The sequence below is a fragment of the Mustela erminea genome, chromosome 17 (assembly GCF_009829155.1).
Source record: "Mustela erminea isolate mMusErm1 chromosome 17, mMusErm1.Pri, whole genome shotgun sequence".
Taxonomy (NCBI): Eukaryota; Metazoa; Chordata; class Mammalia; order Carnivora; family Mustelidae; genus Mustela; species Mustela erminea.
In genome coordinates, this window is record NC_045630.1 from 69,994,356 (window position 1) to 70,010,844 (window position 16,489).

The window sequence follows — 16,489 nt, forward strand, 5'->3', positions numbered from 1 at the left end:
CAGGTCCTGAACCAGAACGGCGCCAGGCTTGTCATGAAGGCTCCACAAAGAAGGAAAGGGGCTAGTGTAGGCCTGACGTCTTCTACTGTGTATGGAAAAATTCCTTTTAAAGTTCGGCTAAACCTTCTTCAATACCCAGTATCATCACACTCATTTGGACAAGAATTATACTGTGGTTTAATTTAAGATTTAAGGAAATCAGGATATTTATTTTTCTTTAAAGTAAAATGTTACCGAGGTCATGGTTTCCAAGAAAAAGCTCCCTCCACCAGCCCATCACCTTGACACAACAAATGACTACTTTCCTGTACCAAGTATTAGCTGCTCTGTCCATAATGGCCCGTGTCCTTTATAACCCTTTCTTCTTATCAGCTAATACTTGATGCTTTAATCAGCTGTTGCCTTTTACTCTCAGTGATGGCTTACACATTGGCTTTACACTGCATGGTCTTTTATAAATTTTTGATTTTGAGTTTATTTTCATTACAAATATGCTCTATGTTTATTGTAAAAAAAATTAAATACATAAGTAATCCAAAATAAATAAATAAATCTAAGAAACTGCTATTTAAAAAAAAAAATAAAACTCAGCTAAAAGAAACATATTTAACACGTCCTCAGTTCCTGATATTGAAGGGCGAAAACAAGACAAGTACCAGAAAAGAAGTGGGTGGCCAGTGGTCCGTGATGCACGTGGCAGTGGGCACAGACCTGCACCACAGGCTCCAGGACCAATGCCTATGTGTAACGATCTCCTGAGAATTAAATCTTGGAAGCGAGGAAAGGCATGGAGAATAAAGCCTTAAAGAAAAGAGAAGAGGGAGCCTAGGTGGCTCAGTTGGTTGAATGACTGCCTTCAGCTCAGGTCATGATCCCGGAGTCCTGGGATCGAGTCCCGCATCGGGCTCCCGGCTCCGCAGGGAGTCTGCTTCTCTCTCTGACCTTCTCCTCGCTCATGCTCTCTCTCACTGTCTCTCTCTCTCTCTCAAATAAATAAATAAAACATTTAGGGGAGGGAAGAAAAGAGAAGAAATGTGTGCAAGCATTCCATTAAGACCCAGCTTCAACAGCCCGGATCGACGTTGGCTGAGTATCTGCTGCTTTTCAAGGATGTACAGGTGTTGAGGATACAGTGATCAAAGCACCCGGGCGATAAATAGGGCACAGTTTGTCGGCAAAGGCTCACTGCTCAGTGTGATGGGGATGTGGACAAGGTGCTACAAGGGGGGGAGAGTCGGAGTGCCCAAGCTTCTGCGGGAAATGCAGCCGAAACCAAGATTTCCGAGAGGAGGAAGTCGGCAAGACAAGGTGGCTTAAAGGTCTTTCAAAGTCCTCAACAAGAGGGCCAGGGAGCTGTGCACGAAGATGTACTTGGGACTCGGATTTTTCTCTTGGTGGATGCGGGGTGACTGAGGAAGGCTGTGAGTGTCCTCTTAAGAAAATCTCTCCAGGGCGCCTGGGTGGCTCAGTGGGTTAAGCCGCTGCCTTCGGCTCAGGTCATGATCTCGGGATCCTGGGATCGAGTCCCGCATCGGGCTCTCTGCTCGGCAGGGAGCCTGCTTCCCTCTCTCTCTCTGCCTGCCTCTCCATCTACTTGTGATTTCTCTCTGTCAAATAAATAAATAAAATCTTTAAAAAAAAAAAAAAGAAAATCTCTCCAAAGTGGCTTCTTATTTCAGGGCTGACGGACCAGCACCGAGGGTCCTGTGCTTGCTTGAAGCCCTGCGCTGCTTCCCTTGGTCTCTGTCTTCTCAGATTCCCCAGCTTTTGCTCCCAGTTTTTCATTTTAAGTAAAATATGAAATGCTTCATGAATTCGCAGGTGAGCCTTGCACAGGGGCCATGCGCATCTTCTGTGTATCGATCCAAATTCAGTCTATGTGCTGAGAAGCGAGCTCCCCTTCAAGCTTAATTCCGGCTCGGCAGAGGTCCTCTGAGTACAACCACTGGTGCCCAGGAGAGTGGGACCTCTCTCCCTCATGTCTCCCACACACAGTCCTCCCACCCCCACCGGAAAGAAAGGCAGTTAGGGAGAGAGAACGGGGCCAAAACCTTGCAGGGTGATGGACAGATCTAGAAGGGTCAGCCCTGAGGCAAAAAGGTGGGCAGTTCTGCAGGTGCACTCTCATTGTCTCTGATGGTAAGGAACTTTTTCTCTTGGGAGGCACTATAATTAATGCTGCTTTCCTTTATTTACTTTTTTTTTTTTAAGATTTTATTCATTTATTTGCCAGAGAAAGAGCACAAGCAGAGGGAGCAGGAGGCAGGGGGAGCAGCAGGCTCTCTGCTCAGCAAGAAGCCCAACACGGAGTTCGATCCCAGGACCTCAGGGTCATGACCTGAGCCTAAGGCAGATGCTTTACTGACTGAAACAACCAGGCATCTCAAATTACTTTAAATTTAAAAACTACTTAACTGTTAAAAACTATTACCAGAGTAATACATACTCATGAAAACCACCTGGAAAACACAAATTAGCAAAACAAAGTAAAAAAGATTCATGGTCCTACCTCCTAGAGGAAAAGACTGTTAACACACTTACCATATAAATATCTAATTTATACATTAAAAAGATATTTTTATTAAAAAATAAAATGATTTATTTATTAAGCACAAAACAACATCTACAGAGGATAGATATATATCTATATAGCAGATGCCTACATAGACAGGTGGGTCTCGTGTATCTCCAAACTTATGTGCACTCAGATATGGCACACAAAACACACATAAATTACAAGCGTACGACTGAATTTTCACAACATGAACACACCCTGCCTCTGCTGAGCGCAGGACCGTCCTGCCTACGCCCAGCCCTCCCCTTGCCTGCCCCTCCCCCAGCCCTTCTTCCCGGTCTCCTGCTTTGAGGCCCAGCAAACCCATCGAGCCCCACATCGGTTCTTTCAAACTGTCCTCGGTCTCCACCGAAGTAACTTCTTCACCTTCCTTTCTGGGAGTTAACCCTGACGGCTATCGCCCTTCAAGGCCCTGACCGCTGTGAGCCCGAGACCTGTGTTCGTCAGCTATTACAGTTGACTACATCTACCTGCCCTTCGCCCTTGACCCTGCGCTCCTGAGGGCGGGACCCAGCGAGTACCAGCGGTGGTGGCAGGAGCCTGCCCTGTGTGCCAGGAGTCACGGGCTCCCCAGGGCCTCTCCGGCTCCCGTGAGCAAGTGAAGGGAGAGGGCCGCTCCCTGCCGCCCGGACAGGGCATCTGCTCACTCTGAGAACACAAGCCCGTTTGCAGAAAACAGAAATCTCGACAATTCGTCCTCCATAGAGCAGCCAGAATGACTCTTCCCAACCCCCGTGTCCTGCCCTCTCCTTGCCCTGGACTCCCTGGACGCTGACCGGCGCTTCCCCAAAACTGCCGGTCTTCACCACGAGCGCCGCTCTCAGCGCTGCTCTCCTGTTTCCTCGCCCGATGCCCGCCCCCCCCCCCCCCCCCCGCCACACCCCTGCTGCAGGAGCAGAAGCCCAAGCACACAGGCCGCGCGTAACCCGCCGGGGCCGCTCTTCCTCGGTCCTCAAGGAACGCCCACGTCCGCGGACCGGCTTGCAGTGTCCGCCAGGCCGGAGGCGCTGCCCGCCTCAGCGGTGTCGATCCTTCTGGCCCTTCCTTCCCCCGCCTCGGCGGGCAGGGAGAGGTGAGGACGGGCCGGCTCTCCCCGACCTCCCAATCCGCGCTCAGCCTGGGGAGTCCACGGGCCTCCAGGACCACCTGTGCCCCCACCCAAGTGCACGGCCTTGTTTCCCTCACTCCTGCTTCCCTAGCGCCCGAGGGTCCACTCAGGGCCTGTACCCATCACCTCCGTCCACGTCTAACGCCTCTGCCCCCCACGTTTCAGCAGAACCCGGACAGGACTAGGCCCTCGGCTTCCACCCGAGGGCTCTCCAGCCTGAGAGCCACGACGCCCAGCACCGCGGCGGGGGAAGACCGTGCTCCCCGCTCCCTGATGGCTTTGAGTTTCCTCCCTGGGGAACCCGGAGTCTGGGCAACACGGTGCGAGTGTCTCGTTGGGCTGTTTTTTCCTATTAAAACCCTTTATATGATAAGGAATTCAGGGGCACATGGGTGGCTCAGTGGGTTAAGCCTCTGCCTTCCGCTCAGGTCATATCTCAGGGTCCTGGGATGGAGCCCCGCATCGGGCTCTCTGCTCAGCGGGGAGCCTGCTTCCTCCTCTCTCTCTGCCTGCCTCTCTGCCTACTCGTGATCTCTGTCAAATAAATAAATAAAGTCTTTAAAATATATATATACATATATATATGCAATTCAGCGGTGACCAGGTGCCTCAGCCGCTTACGGGTCTGACTCCTGGTTTTGGTTCAAGTCATGACCTCACTGCTGGATCCAGTTCTGCGCTGGGCTGAGCATGGAGCTTGCTTATAGGATTTTCTCTTCTCTCCCTCTGCCCCTCTCCCCTTGTCCACTCTCTCTAAAAATTTAAAAAAAAATTTTTTAACCATAAACAAATAAATATGGAATTCAGGATTTTCCAAATGGCTGCATCTGTGCGGCTTTCTTGGTTAAGGCCTGGCGTCCAGCTAGGTGAGACCCTCCTGAGAAAGCATCAGAGGGAGCCTGACGGAGGCCGAGCTGGGCAGAGGGTCACGGACCGGAGACAGGCCCGGCACGCCGCTTACCGGCCGCGCGCCTGGGCAGCCACTCCTTCCCCACCTGTAAATCGGGGGTACCGGCGCCTACCTAGCCAGGCTGTTGGGGGACCGGAAAGGCCCTGGCCCGGGAAGAGCTCGGGAAGTGGGATTCTTACCACAGCCTTTCACGCTACCGACCTGCACCCCCTGCACCCCCGGACACAAAGGGGACATGGAGCCCCCCTGGGCGCTCCCCCACGGAGACAAGTGGCCCGGATGGGCAGGACGCGTGTCCAGACGCCCCGAGCTCCACGTGCCCGCCGCCGCCGACCAGGAAACGAGGAGCCCGGGCCCGGGGTCCGCAGCCCGCCCCCGGCAGAGCGCAGCTCCTCTCAGCGCGGGGGGCAGCGGGTGGCCACCCGGCCGGCCGGCGCGCTGCGTGGCGGGCAGAGCTCTCCGGGCCCCGCCGCAGGCCAAGCCGGGGCCCCGGGGCGCAGGAGGCCGGCCGCGGGCCGCGGGCCTCGTGACAGCGCCCCCAGCGAGGGCCAGGGCCACTGCGAGGGGCCGCGGCCGCCGCCCAGGCCCCGCTGCGGTCGCTCAGGCCGGCGGAAGCGCCCAGGCCCCGAGGGAAGCCCACGCGGCCCCCAGGCTCGTCCCCGCCCGCGGGGCTCACGCGGCGGAGGGTCAGCGGCCGAGCACGCCGCGGTCGGCACGGACCGGACCCCGCCCCGGCGTCTCCGCTCATTCGCCCGCAGTCGCTCGGGGCGGGCGCAGCGCGCACCGCCGGCTCAGAGCCTCCGCGCAGGCGGGGAAACTGAGGCTCAGAGGGGGCGGGACGACCCCAAGGTCACGCGGCCGGCGGCCAGCGGGGCGGGGACCAGCCTGCAGGCGCCCCCGTGGCCGCCCCCGAGCGGTCGCCCCGCCGGCCGCCGCAGCCGCCACGCGGTCCCCACGGGCGCCGGGAGGCCCCCACGCGCGCGCAGGCTCGGGCGGGACACGCGCGCCGGGGCAGGAGGCGGGGTCCGCGCGGGGAGGGGGTGGGGGGCGCCTGGGCGCACGCGGCGCCCGGACACGTGACAGGGGAGCGCCGGCAGGGCCGACGGGAGCGCGCGCGCACGACGTGCGTAAGCACGCGCCCAGGCCGCGAAGGCGCCGGGCCCGAAGCCCCTAGGTCACGTGCGGAGGGCGGCGGGCGAGCGCCAGGGGGCGGGCGAGAGGGAGAGGTCACGTGAGGGAGGCCGGCGCCGCGCGGTCACGTGAGGGGCGGGGCGGGCCGCCGAAGCGGAGGGGGAGGGGCGCGCGGCTTCCGGCGGCTGGGGGCCGGCGAGCGGGGGGGCCCCGTCCCGGAGGCGGCGGCGGCGCCATCTTGGCGAAGGGGGGATCAGGAAGTGCGGACCGCGGCGGCGGCGGCGGCGGCGGCGGCGGCGGCGGAGCCCGAGCGGAGGCCGGAGGCTCCCGGCCCGCCGGCCCCGGAGCGGAGCGGAGCGGAGGATGCAGCAGCCGCAGCCGCAGGGGCAGCAGCAGCCGGGGCCGGGGCAGCAGCTGGGGGGCCAGGGGGCGGCGCCGGGGGCCGGGGGCGGCCCGGGGGGGGGCCCGGGGCCGGGGCCCTGCCTGAGGCGGGAGCTGAAGCTGCTCGAGTCCATCTTCCACCGCGGCCACGAGCGCTTCCGCATTGCCAGCGCCTGCCTGGACGAGCTGAGCTGCGAGTTCCTGCTGGCCGGGGCTGGAGGGGCCGGGGCGGGGGCCGCGCCCGGACCGCATCTGCCCCCGCGGGGGCCGGTGCCCGGGGATCCCGTCCGCATCCACTGCAACATCACGGTGAGGACCCCTCGGCGCGCCCGTGCGGGGCCCCTTGTCAGGGACTCGGGACCACCCCGCACAGCTTCGTGCTCTCCGAGGACCCGGGAGGCCCAGGGCCCCCCCCCACCACCCCGTCTCGGGGCTCGGCCCGGTCCCCGCGGGCTCCACTTGCTGCCGCCGCTGGAGGTTGGGTCGTGCGCCCGGAGTCGGCCACGGACCCTTGGTGGCGAGGGGCGCCCCGACATATGGCGCCTCGACTGGCCCCTTCCGCTCACCCGCATCCCGAGGGTCGTGATCTGGGCCCTCGCGACTTTGCCTTGCCGCCTGCGAAGGCCCCTTTCTTCCCCTGCTGTCATCGCGGGGCTCCAGGCCTCTGCCCTGAGCTCAGCCGCAGGGACCTCCCTGGCCTGGAGTCCCGCACGATTCAGGGATGCCCCCTGGTCGCTCCTACCTTTGACTTAGGCCGTTGCCACCTGTGGGATCCCTGCCCGGGCACCTCTCGGGAGACCCCCTTTGCTCTCCAAATATGACCAAGTGGAGATCTGCAGGTCGTGGACTTTTTTTTTTTTTTTTCCCCCTTTGGTTCCCCTTCTGTTCCAGCGTAACCTCCAACTCTCCTCCTCTTGCCTCAGCTGGTGGCAGATCTGCCACTCCGCTCCTGGGCCCTGGGGTATCTCCAGTTGCCCTGGGTGGTTGCCTTTCCTGGTGATGAGGTGGGAAGACCATCCCCTTGGTTCTGAGCGGTAACGGCCCCTTTTCTCCCCAGTGAACATCAGGCCGTCCTAGGCTTGCTCATCTAGGAGACACCCTACGTGTCCCCTGCCTGTGCACTCTCAGATGCCCCTGGAGGAGGGTCAGCGAGTGATAACCGGGGGAGGTTTTTCACTGCTCCACATGGGTTGATACTGGTTGATCTTATCTGCCGTGGTACTGTCCTTCCTGCCAGGGGCGCTAGGGAGCCAGGGGGCAGGTAGGCTGACTGCAGCCTGGAGTGGTCTGGGTACCAGGGGGTGTGATTGCAGTTTACGTGGTTCTTCTTTTCTGTCTCTCTCCCTCCATCAAACCAGGTCAAGGTGTATGGCAAGCCTGGGCCTGGGTTGGACGGTGCCCCACCAAAACGCGTGTCTCATTTCTTCCTTTCTCCACTTTTTTTGCACTGAAAAGTTGAGATTGAAGGATTGGTTGAAGACTTGATCATCTTTTTTGTGATCGGTTTTTCTAGCATCAAGAGTTAGCGCCGCGACGGGGCTAAGTCCCCCAGTAGAAAGTGGCTAGGTTTCCCTGATGTGGGTGGAAGCCCCAGGAGCTGACTTCTCTTCCTATATTGGACTTCAGCTTCTGGAGAGTAGGTTTGCCCCCTTCTAGCGGCCAGAGGCCATTGCCTGGCTCTGTGCTTGGAAGGAAGTTCCGTGAGGAGGTTCTCCAGCAGACTCCCCGTGGCCCCTGCAAGGGAGACTCAGCCTGACCTGGGCCTCTGGGTCTGGGCAGAGGGGGAGTCTGGTCAGGCTGCATCTGGCACCGTGGCTCAGGAATGCCGGGAATGCTCGCAGCGTAGGCTTCTTCCAGCCCGCCGTGTGGAGCCCTGCAGCCTGCGCCGGGCGGAGAGGGTGGCAGGCTCCCAGGGGAGCATGGGGAGCACCGGCCTTCCAGGGCGGCTGCTGGGGGTGACCCGGCTGGGGAAGAGTCTTCCTGCTGCTTTCTTCTAGGTTCGGGAGACGCGATCTAGTTTGCGTGTCTCCTTCCCCAGTTAAAGTGAAAGTGATCTGGAACCTTCGCTTTTTTCCACATTAGCGTGGCTGTGATGAGGGGACCCCTTCCTGAACGGACCCTGGGATTTGAGGAGCGGCGGGGCTGGAGGGCTCTGTGTGGGGAGTGGGAGCGCCCGCCTCGGCAGCAGCGCTGTGCACAGGAGACCCCCCCACTGTGGGCAGCGTGGCTGCGCGGTCTCCGAGAAGAGAGAAAAGCCTTCAGGCTTTTTGGAAAGGGCCCCCTCGGGGATGACCTCTGGTCTGGGCTTGGTTGGGAGGGTGTTCAGTTGGATACCGAACTTCTGTTGGGGGCAGGAGGGGCAGAGGGACGAGGAATGTTCTGGGGAGGAGGCAGGCAAACCGTAGCCCTTCCCAGGGTCCCCCGTCTCGACCACTGTCGCTGCTCTCTTCCCTCAGGAGTCCTACCCTGCTGTGCCCCCCATCTGGTCAGTGGAGTCCGATGACCCGAACTTGGCCGCCGTCTTGGAGAGGCTGGTGGACATCAAGAAAGGGAATACTCTGGTGAGATGCCAGGGTGCCAGGCGGGGGGCTCTTTCTTGTTGGGAGGCCCCTGTGACAGGGAGACGGACCTGGAAAGGGCACACCTGGGGGCAGACTCCTCAGGAAGTGCTCTCCGAACCTGGCGCGGGTCCCATGAAGGCCCCCCACAGCCACCCGCTCCCCAGGATTCAGAGAACTCGGTACCGCGGGGGTGGGGGGCCAGTTAGGAGCTCACGCGCGCCCTGTGCGGAGCGGGCGGGGACGGGCGTTTGACCCCATCCGCACGGTCGCGACCCCAGCTGCTGCAGCACCTGAAGAGGATCATCTCCGACCTGTGTAAGCTCTACAATCTCCCTCAGCACCCGGACGTGGAGATGCTGGACCAGCCCCTGCCGGCGGAGCAGGTGAGCGGCCCGGGGCGGCCCCGCGAGCACCCGCGCATGGACGCACACCTGCCCTGGCCCCAGACACGTACCGGGTCGTGGCTCTCGGTGCTCCGTCTCCCGGTGAGGCACTAGTGGCCTTGCCCGTCACGCCTGCCCACGGGCAGTGTCTTCAGGTTGAGAGGAAGGGGCAGCAGTGGGTAGCCACTGGGGACCCAGGCCCCTCGCTGAGAACCGACAGCGCGGCCTCAGTGTAGAGGCGAAAGGAGAGGTTTTTAGCCCCCTGGGCTGTGGCTGCCTTTCTGACCTGGCTGGTCGAGCGGTCGGGGTATGCGGGCAGGCACCCCAACGCCAGACCCGGGGCTCTGACCGCTGCCCCCCCCGCCCCCACAGTGCACGCAGGAGGACTTGTCTTCTGAAGACGAAGATGAGGAGATGCCTGAGGTAGGGGCGCCCCCCGGGCGGCGGCGGTGGGCAGCCCTTGCAGCTGGCCGTCCTGGCACCCACTGTTGACGCGCTGCGGTCTAGACTGGGGAGGACTAAGCACAGACTTGGGACCCGGAGGAGCAGCCAGTGTTGGAGGAAACAGGCCTGCCCCCATCCCCCGCGCCTTTGAGCCACGGGGTCAGCAGGACGGCTTCGGGGCCTTGCCGTGGGGCCCACATGCATCTGTGTCCTGCTGGGGAGCTTCGCCATGTCTCCCTGGGCTGAGGCTTTCTCGCCTGTGGGCCGGGACCGCAGCAGCTCCCGCGCGGGCCCCGCTGCTGTGCGTGGGGTGCGCCACGCAGTGGGTGGCAAGTGCGGAACCCCCTGACCCGGTCTCCGCAGTCACGGGCCGTTGCACAGTGGTCAGCAGCTGAGCTTCGGGGCCTGTGGAGCATCGGGTCGTAGCTCCGCTGTCGCCGTGGGCGCCGGGGAGCCTCCCTGGCCGCCGCCCTCTGGTCTGGGCAGGGGGGGCTGACGACTGCGCAGCGGTGTGGGGACGGGGAGAAGTGGCCGAGGACAGCAGCCGGCACGCGGCGGGCATTCTGGGGAGGGCGGCCGCTGGGGCGACAACGGGCTGGCAGTCACCACGTCCTGCTGGGTGAGCTGCTCGCTCCGTGGCCTTGGGGTCACAGCTTCTGCGCAAGGCGGGCAGCCTGTGTGTCTCCCCACCCGGAGCGAGGCGAGGGGCTCGTTCCATTGTTGACCTCACCTCCTCCCTCGTTACCGTGTCAGCAGCCTGGCCCAGGCCTCTCACCGGCAGGGCGGGCGGGAGACTTCTGACCCGATCTCGGTTGGAGCCGCAGCCCTGAGAACTCCCGGGAGCCCTAGGGACCCGGTGAGATGTGAGCTTCGAGTCACAGTGCCAGGCAGAGTCATTCTAGGACTCATGGAGGAACTGTCGTTGCCAAGGGAGGGTTTGAGGGACAGCTGCAGCAGGGTCCTTCTAGGGGGCGAGACGGCTGCGTCTCTGCCTGCCTCCCCGGGTCCTTAGTGGTTCTGCCGCCCGAGACCTTCAGATCGAGGAGGGAGTAGGGCTGGGACCCGCTCCAGCCGTGGAGGGTGCGGTGGTCCCCAGCCGGATGGACCCGCTGCTGTTCCGTCTCCCATGGCTCAGGACGCAACGGGACGGGACGGGACAGGGAGAAGGGCGGCCCCTGCACAACTTGTGCCGGTTCTTTTCCTTTCTACCGCCCTGCCCCACGCCGCTCCAGGACACGGAGGACCTGGATCACTATGAGATGAAGGAGGAGGAGCCAGCCGAGGGCAAGAAATCCGAAGACGACGGCATCGGGAAGGAAAACTTGGCCATCCTGGAGAAGATTAAGAAGAACCAGAGGCAAGATTACTTAAACGTACGTGCCTTCCCCGGGAGAGTGGGCTGGGGGGCTGCAGGGGCTGCGGCGGCCCCGTGCGGGCCGTGCGGGCCGTGCGGGCGCGCTCCAGCGCGTGCTCTCCCGTGCAGGGCGCGGTGTCCGGCTCGGTGCAGGCCACGGACCGGCTCATGAAGGAGCTCAGGGACATTTACCGCTCACAGAGTTTCAAAGGCGGTGAGTGTGCGTCCCAGGGCCCCCGAGAAGTGCTGGGGTACGCGGGGGCTGCGGGAGCTTCTCGGCCCACAAATCTGGCACCTCCGGTCCACGGCTCAGGTCATGTGCGTGTGCGCCTGGGGTGGACCTGGAGCCTCGGACCTCTGTTCTGTCGGCCTGGGAGGGGCTGCGTCCAGGCTTCCTGATGACGCCGTGGTCTTCCCTCTTCCAGGAAACTATGCAGTCGAACTCGTGAATGACAGTCTGTACGACTGGAACGTGAAACTCCTCAAGTGAGTGCGGGCGGGCAGCGGCCTGGGGGGACAGAGCCGTGTCGGGGCTCCCGGGCGGGGCCCAGCGTCTGAGCGCACACTCCTTGCTTCCCAGAGTCGACCAGGACAGCGCTTTGCACAACGATCTCCAGATCCTCAAAGAGAAGGAAGGAGCGGACTTCATTCTCCTCAACTTTTCCTTCAAAGTAAGACTTCCCTTGGCAGCCCCTGCATCGGCCGGGCACCGTCCTCGCCTCGGGCTGGCAGGCCTGGGGGCACGCCGCCCCCTGACAGCGTCTCCCTCTCGCTCGCAGGATAACTTCCCCTTCGACCCGCCGTTTGTCAGGGTTGTGTCTCCCGTTCTTTCCGGAGGGTGAGTGGCTCGGCGGGGGTGCGGGGGCACGAGGTGCAGGGCTGCGGCCGGCTGCAGCCGCCTGACGGACCCTCGTCTGCAGGTACGTTCTGGGCGGAGGTGCCATCTGCATGGAGCTCCTCACCAAACAGGTGAGCCGGGGCCCTGGCCGGGCCGGGCCTGCACCCGTTGGTGCCTCTGAAAAGCCTCCTGACCCGTCCTCTTCCCCCCGTCCCCAGGGTTGGAGCAGCGCCTACTCCATCGAGTCCGTGATCATGCAGATCTGCGCCACGCTGGTGAAGGGGAAGGCACGCGTGCAGTTCGGAGCCAACAAGGTGAGGATCCGGGCCGCGGGGCCGCTCACGCAGGCCCGGACCGCGGGGTGAGGCCTCCGGCTGGCGCCCTGCTGAGCGGGCCTGGGGGCAGGGGGCGCCGGGGTCCGCGGAGCGCCAGGCCGGGGGCAGGGGTCTCTGGCCCGCTGCGTTGATGGTGGCCTCCTGTCCTAGTCCCAGTACAGCCTGACGAGAGCACAGCAGTCCTACAAGTCCCTGGTGCAGATCCACGAGAAGAACGGTGAGCCGCGCCACGGCCCTGGGTCGCCGCCTCTTGCCAGAGAGCAAGAACCCCGTCTTTGGCTCCTGTGCCTTCACTCCCTGCGAGCGCCGCGCCCGCCCTGTCCTCCCGAGAGGGGCTGGCGGTGCTGCCTTCCACTCCCCCCGTTCCCAGAGGAGCAGCGCCTGCCCGTCCTTGGCAGGGCTCGGCGCTGCCCTCCGCCCGACCGCCTTTCCAGAAAGCTTGTGTTGCGGTGTCCTCTCACAGCGGGCAGGTTCCCAGTCCCCACGCTGGGAACCCTTGCTGGGATCTTCTCACCCATGACCCTGGAGGTGCCCTCGGGGACAGGGCTGGGAGGGCAGGCTCGGGCCTACACCCGGTGACTGTCCCCTGGCTTTTCTCTGCAGGCTGGTACACACCCCCCAAGGAAGATGGCTAAAGCCGGAGAACGTCCCTCCCTCCTCCCCAGGCGCCACTGGACCAGTTCCCTTTGAATGCTGTATTCGGACCTCGCGCCGCCTCTGTGGTCCCCTCCCTCGTTTTTCCTGGCCGTGATAGCTCTGCCCTGACGCAGGACAGCGATGGCTATTCTGAGCGCTAAGGAAAGCAGCAGACGCAGACCCGTTTCGAGTTCTCCGGACCGACTGACAGACCGACGACCACCGGGCTGGAACCCCTGCTCGCAGGCATTCTTCTGAAAGAGACTTTCGAGCCTCCTTCTGTTGCTGGAAACTCAGCCGTGCTCCAGACTAGAGCCTCCTTACCTATGCTATGGATTTTTAATTTATTTTCTCTTATTTCATGTACACTGCTTTTTTTGGTTACAGTGTATGACGGATGTGTATGGAAAATGTATCTTTGGGAAAACAATTACAGTTTGTTAATTTGAAGATGCTGGTCTTGACTCCTCTTTCTCTCTCTCCCACCTCCCGCCCCCTCCCCCGCTGTCTGGGCGGTGGGGGAGGGGCAGGGTCCGGCGGCTGCAGGAGAAGCTGCAGTTTGCGGCGGAGGCTTGCCCGGCTCGCCCCCAGGTTCCTCCCGGAGGCCCCCCTGGAGCGACCAGCACTTGTCCCCTCGGAACGCAGAGCCTGCCCGCCGAGCCACGACAGGGCAGGCTGCACGGACGCTTCACGCTCACGGCGACTGTTCCTACTAGTCACAGATGTTTCCAAATTTCTAAGCGAGTGAGGATGGAGTCTGGAGAGGCCGCTTCCGAGAATTGCTTCAAAATGAACGGCGGGGTGGGGGGATGCTCCCCGGCTCCCCGGCTCCCCCGCCTCGGACGGGCCTGCCCTGGCCCAGACTGACGGCTCGGACCTCTCCATCAGGCTCACACAGGAAGATGGGCAGAACTCCGAAGCAGGTTGGCTGGCCCGGAGAATTGGGGGTTCTTTGAAGCTGCTGGCCTGAGGTGGGTCCTGCTGGGAAGGTTCGCTCCAGGGGCTCATTCCGGGCCCCCGGGGCCTCACCCTGGCTCTGGGAACTGCTGGTCAGGGGAAGGGGGGGTGGGGAGGCTGTGCGGTGCTGTGTGGACCTGTGGGGGACACTGCCTGCCACCCAGCCCGTGAGCCTGCCCCTGGGCTGTCCGCCTGTGGGCTGGGGGCTGGGCCGAGCGAGGCCGGTGTAGGCTGGCGTGGGGGAGCCCGGGCTGAGGACCACGGGCCTGTGGGACACCAACACTGTCCTGCTTTGTCGGAGACCCTGGCCATTCCCTTCCCACTCCTGTTCCCTTGGGGACCGTAAGTGTCGCTGCTTCGGGCGCAGGGAGAGGCTGCCAGCTCTGCCCCGTGCTGCTCCTGCTCTGCCCACACCACCTGCCACAGGTGCTAATGCCCATGGAGGCCGAGATCAAGAGGGGCCCTGGGGGAAACACTCCATAGAGCTGGAATCTGGGTCTTGAGGCCTCTGTGGCTTTGTTCTGAACTTAAACCAGCCCTGGCTGGGATGTAGTTGGTGTTTTTAGTAATGTGTACTGTGAGCTGTTCTCTGTACAATGTATTTTGTAATGTATTTTCTCATCTACCAAAGGATGAAACAAATAAAATTATTTAAATAGTTTGGCTCTGATACAGTTTTTTTTTTACATTTATTTATTTAACTTATCACACCCAATGAGGGGCTCGAGCTCACGACCCCAAGACCCGGAGTCACACCCTCCACGGACAGAGCCAGCCGGCCGCCCCCTGACAACAACTGAAGGACCGGGGGGTCCGCGTCCACTGGCGTGAAGGGAGGCGCCCGCTCCCGGGAGCAGAGCACGGAGCGGGAGAGAACCCTCCACCTTTCCCATCAGACTTAACACTCCCCTCCATGACGACCCGCACGAGGGATTGTAACGATGCTGCTAAGCACAAGAAGCTTCGAAACACCCTGAATCAATGTTCTCTGCACTAGGAAGACCAAGGGGGACGATCCACGCGCCCCGGGTCGCCGCGTGACCCCTCAAGGCGGGGTTCGCAGCGGGCGGCAGCCTCTGACCCACCACAGCGGGTCTGCAGGAGGGGCTGGGAGGGCGGCTACACAGGAGCGACACCCCAACCCCTGAAACCTGCCATTGTTCATTCAGCAAGGTGACAGCTTGGTGCAAGGCTCCAGATTCTCGCCTGGAACGCCAGGAAAACCAAACGTGGGCCCCTCCGTTTTCCGGAATCTCAGGGCAACTTCTCGTCGTGCTCTGGGGGCACCCAGAAGAGACGTGGGGAGGACCCACAAGCTACCTCCAGCTCCGACCTCATGGAAGCTTCCTGGGTGTGGCACGGGCGCTCAGGCTGAGCCGGGAACCTGAGACGCTGGGAGACCAGCCCTGAGAGGTGAGCTGGGGGTCAAGGCCAAATGGGGGTCAAAGCAATCCCGGCACTGGTGGCCTTCTCACCTCAAGGCCTCAAGAGCACACTGTGCTTAAGGACAAGGGACACAGAATGGGATGGGGAAGGGGCGTGCTGACCATCAAGACGTGTGACTTGAAGAGAGAGTCTCCGTGGGAAGGAAGCCCCGCCCCCGCACCCCCCATGACCTCAGCTTGTCTCTCGGGGGACCTCCAGGTCAAGGTGTGCCCTTGGGCCCAGGTGACCTGCCCCAGAGCGCCCAGGGCCGGAGGGACCGACAACCTTAGATACGGGCAGTTGCCTCCAAGGTCCAAATACCAGGAAGCGTGGGGTGACCCAGCGAGAACTCCAAGTGTCTGCCCGGCACAGCAGGAAGGCTGGGTGGCTCCAGGTGAGGCCGCGGGGGAGAGGGGGGCAGCGGTGAACCCCGCAAGTCTGTGCCTGTCGCGGCGGGCTCCCCGGAGCGGGTGGGGGGGGGGGTTGGCCCCAGATGTGGGCGTGGTAGGGGCGGGCAGGAAGAGCCTATCAAAGGAGGCCTCACTGTTGCGCCTGCCCTCCTGGCAGGGATCCGGGACTGCACACCGCCTGTGGGGCCGCCTGGGGCCCCGGCCTGTGCTCACTTACTCGGTGCCGAGCGCCCCTGCTGGAGGCCCGAGGCTGGAAAGCAGAGAGGCCGGGGGCGAGTCGCTCCTCTGTGCGGGGGACGGGGCCAGGTGCCCTGCTCCGAGGCCTTCCCTTGCTCGGCCCCGCCGCGTGGCCCCCAACGTGGGGCCGCTTGAATGCACGGAACCGGCCCCACAGAGTCGGCCCTCAGCCCCGTCCGCAGCTGTAAGCTCCTGTCACTTTTCTGCACCTCGTTGTCCTCCCTGAGGGGGGAAATTGTCAGTCTGCCTGACCTCTCAGAGCCCCCTCAACCTCCACACCAGAGCTGAGAGCCCCTGGCCTGCGGCAGGCACCCCGGCCCCTCGGCCTGTCTGGGAGCTGCTGTTCAGGACCTGGGGCTCCTCCATGCGCCCCCCGCCCCAAGCAGTCAGGCGTCTGGCCGGAGCTCCTGGGCCCTGGCCGCTGCCGGGCACTCCCCATGCTAGGCCGCGGGGCCCTCTGCATGCAGTGACCCAAGATGACCTCTGGGGGGCACCCTGCTGCCGAGGCCCTGGCCCTCCCCTCGGTGCTTTGGGGAGGGGCCTTCCCTGTTCCTGCGTGCCCTCCCCCTGCCCTCCTAGCTCCCCCCACTCTCTCAACCCTTCCCGCCCCACCGAACCCCAGACAAAAGGCAGAGCAGAGCAGAGGCCGTGCCCTCTCAAGGACGTGAAAACGCCCCGTGGTTTCCAGATCCTAGTTTTCTTCCATAACGGATTCCTTTCCCAGGGAAACGGAGCAAAACTCAATGTACGTGACAGGAAAGTGGTGGAGCTCTGGCAGAAGGCGGGGGGCGGGGGGGGTGCTCC

The 16,489-nt window shown here is 62.4% G+C and overlaps 1 protein-coding gene and 1 non-coding gene across 2 annotated transcripts; one reads left to right on the forward strand and one right to left on the reverse strand.

Annotated features, from left to right (window-relative positions):
• Positions 1-1,791: 1,791 nt before the first annotated feature.
• On the reverse strand, positions 1,792-1,897 carry LOC116576870. Its single transcript, XR_004280329.1, has one exon. It is a non-coding gene; the product is annotated as a U6 spliceosomal RNA (small nuclear RNA).
• A 4,018-nt stretch (positions 1,898-5,915) lies between these two features.
• UBE2Q1 (ubiquitin conjugating enzyme E2 Q1) lies at positions 5,916-14,273 on the forward strand. Its single transcript, XM_032319390.1, has 13 exons — positions 5,916-6,414; positions 8,562-8,666; positions 8,945-9,049; positions 9,422-9,472; positions 10,726-10,866; positions 10,977-11,061; positions 11,273-11,333; positions 11,428-11,518; positions 11,627-11,685; positions 11,768-11,816; positions 11,904-11,999; positions 12,171-12,237; positions 12,624-14,273. The coding sequence occupies exons 1-13, from the start codon at positions 6,088-6,090 to the stop codon at positions 12,653-12,655; spliced, it is 1,269 nt and encodes a 422-aa protein (XP_032175281.1). The 5' UTR covers positions 5,916-6,087; the 3' UTR covers positions 12,656-14,273.
• The last annotated feature ends 2,216 nt before the right edge of the window (positions 14,274-16,489 follow it).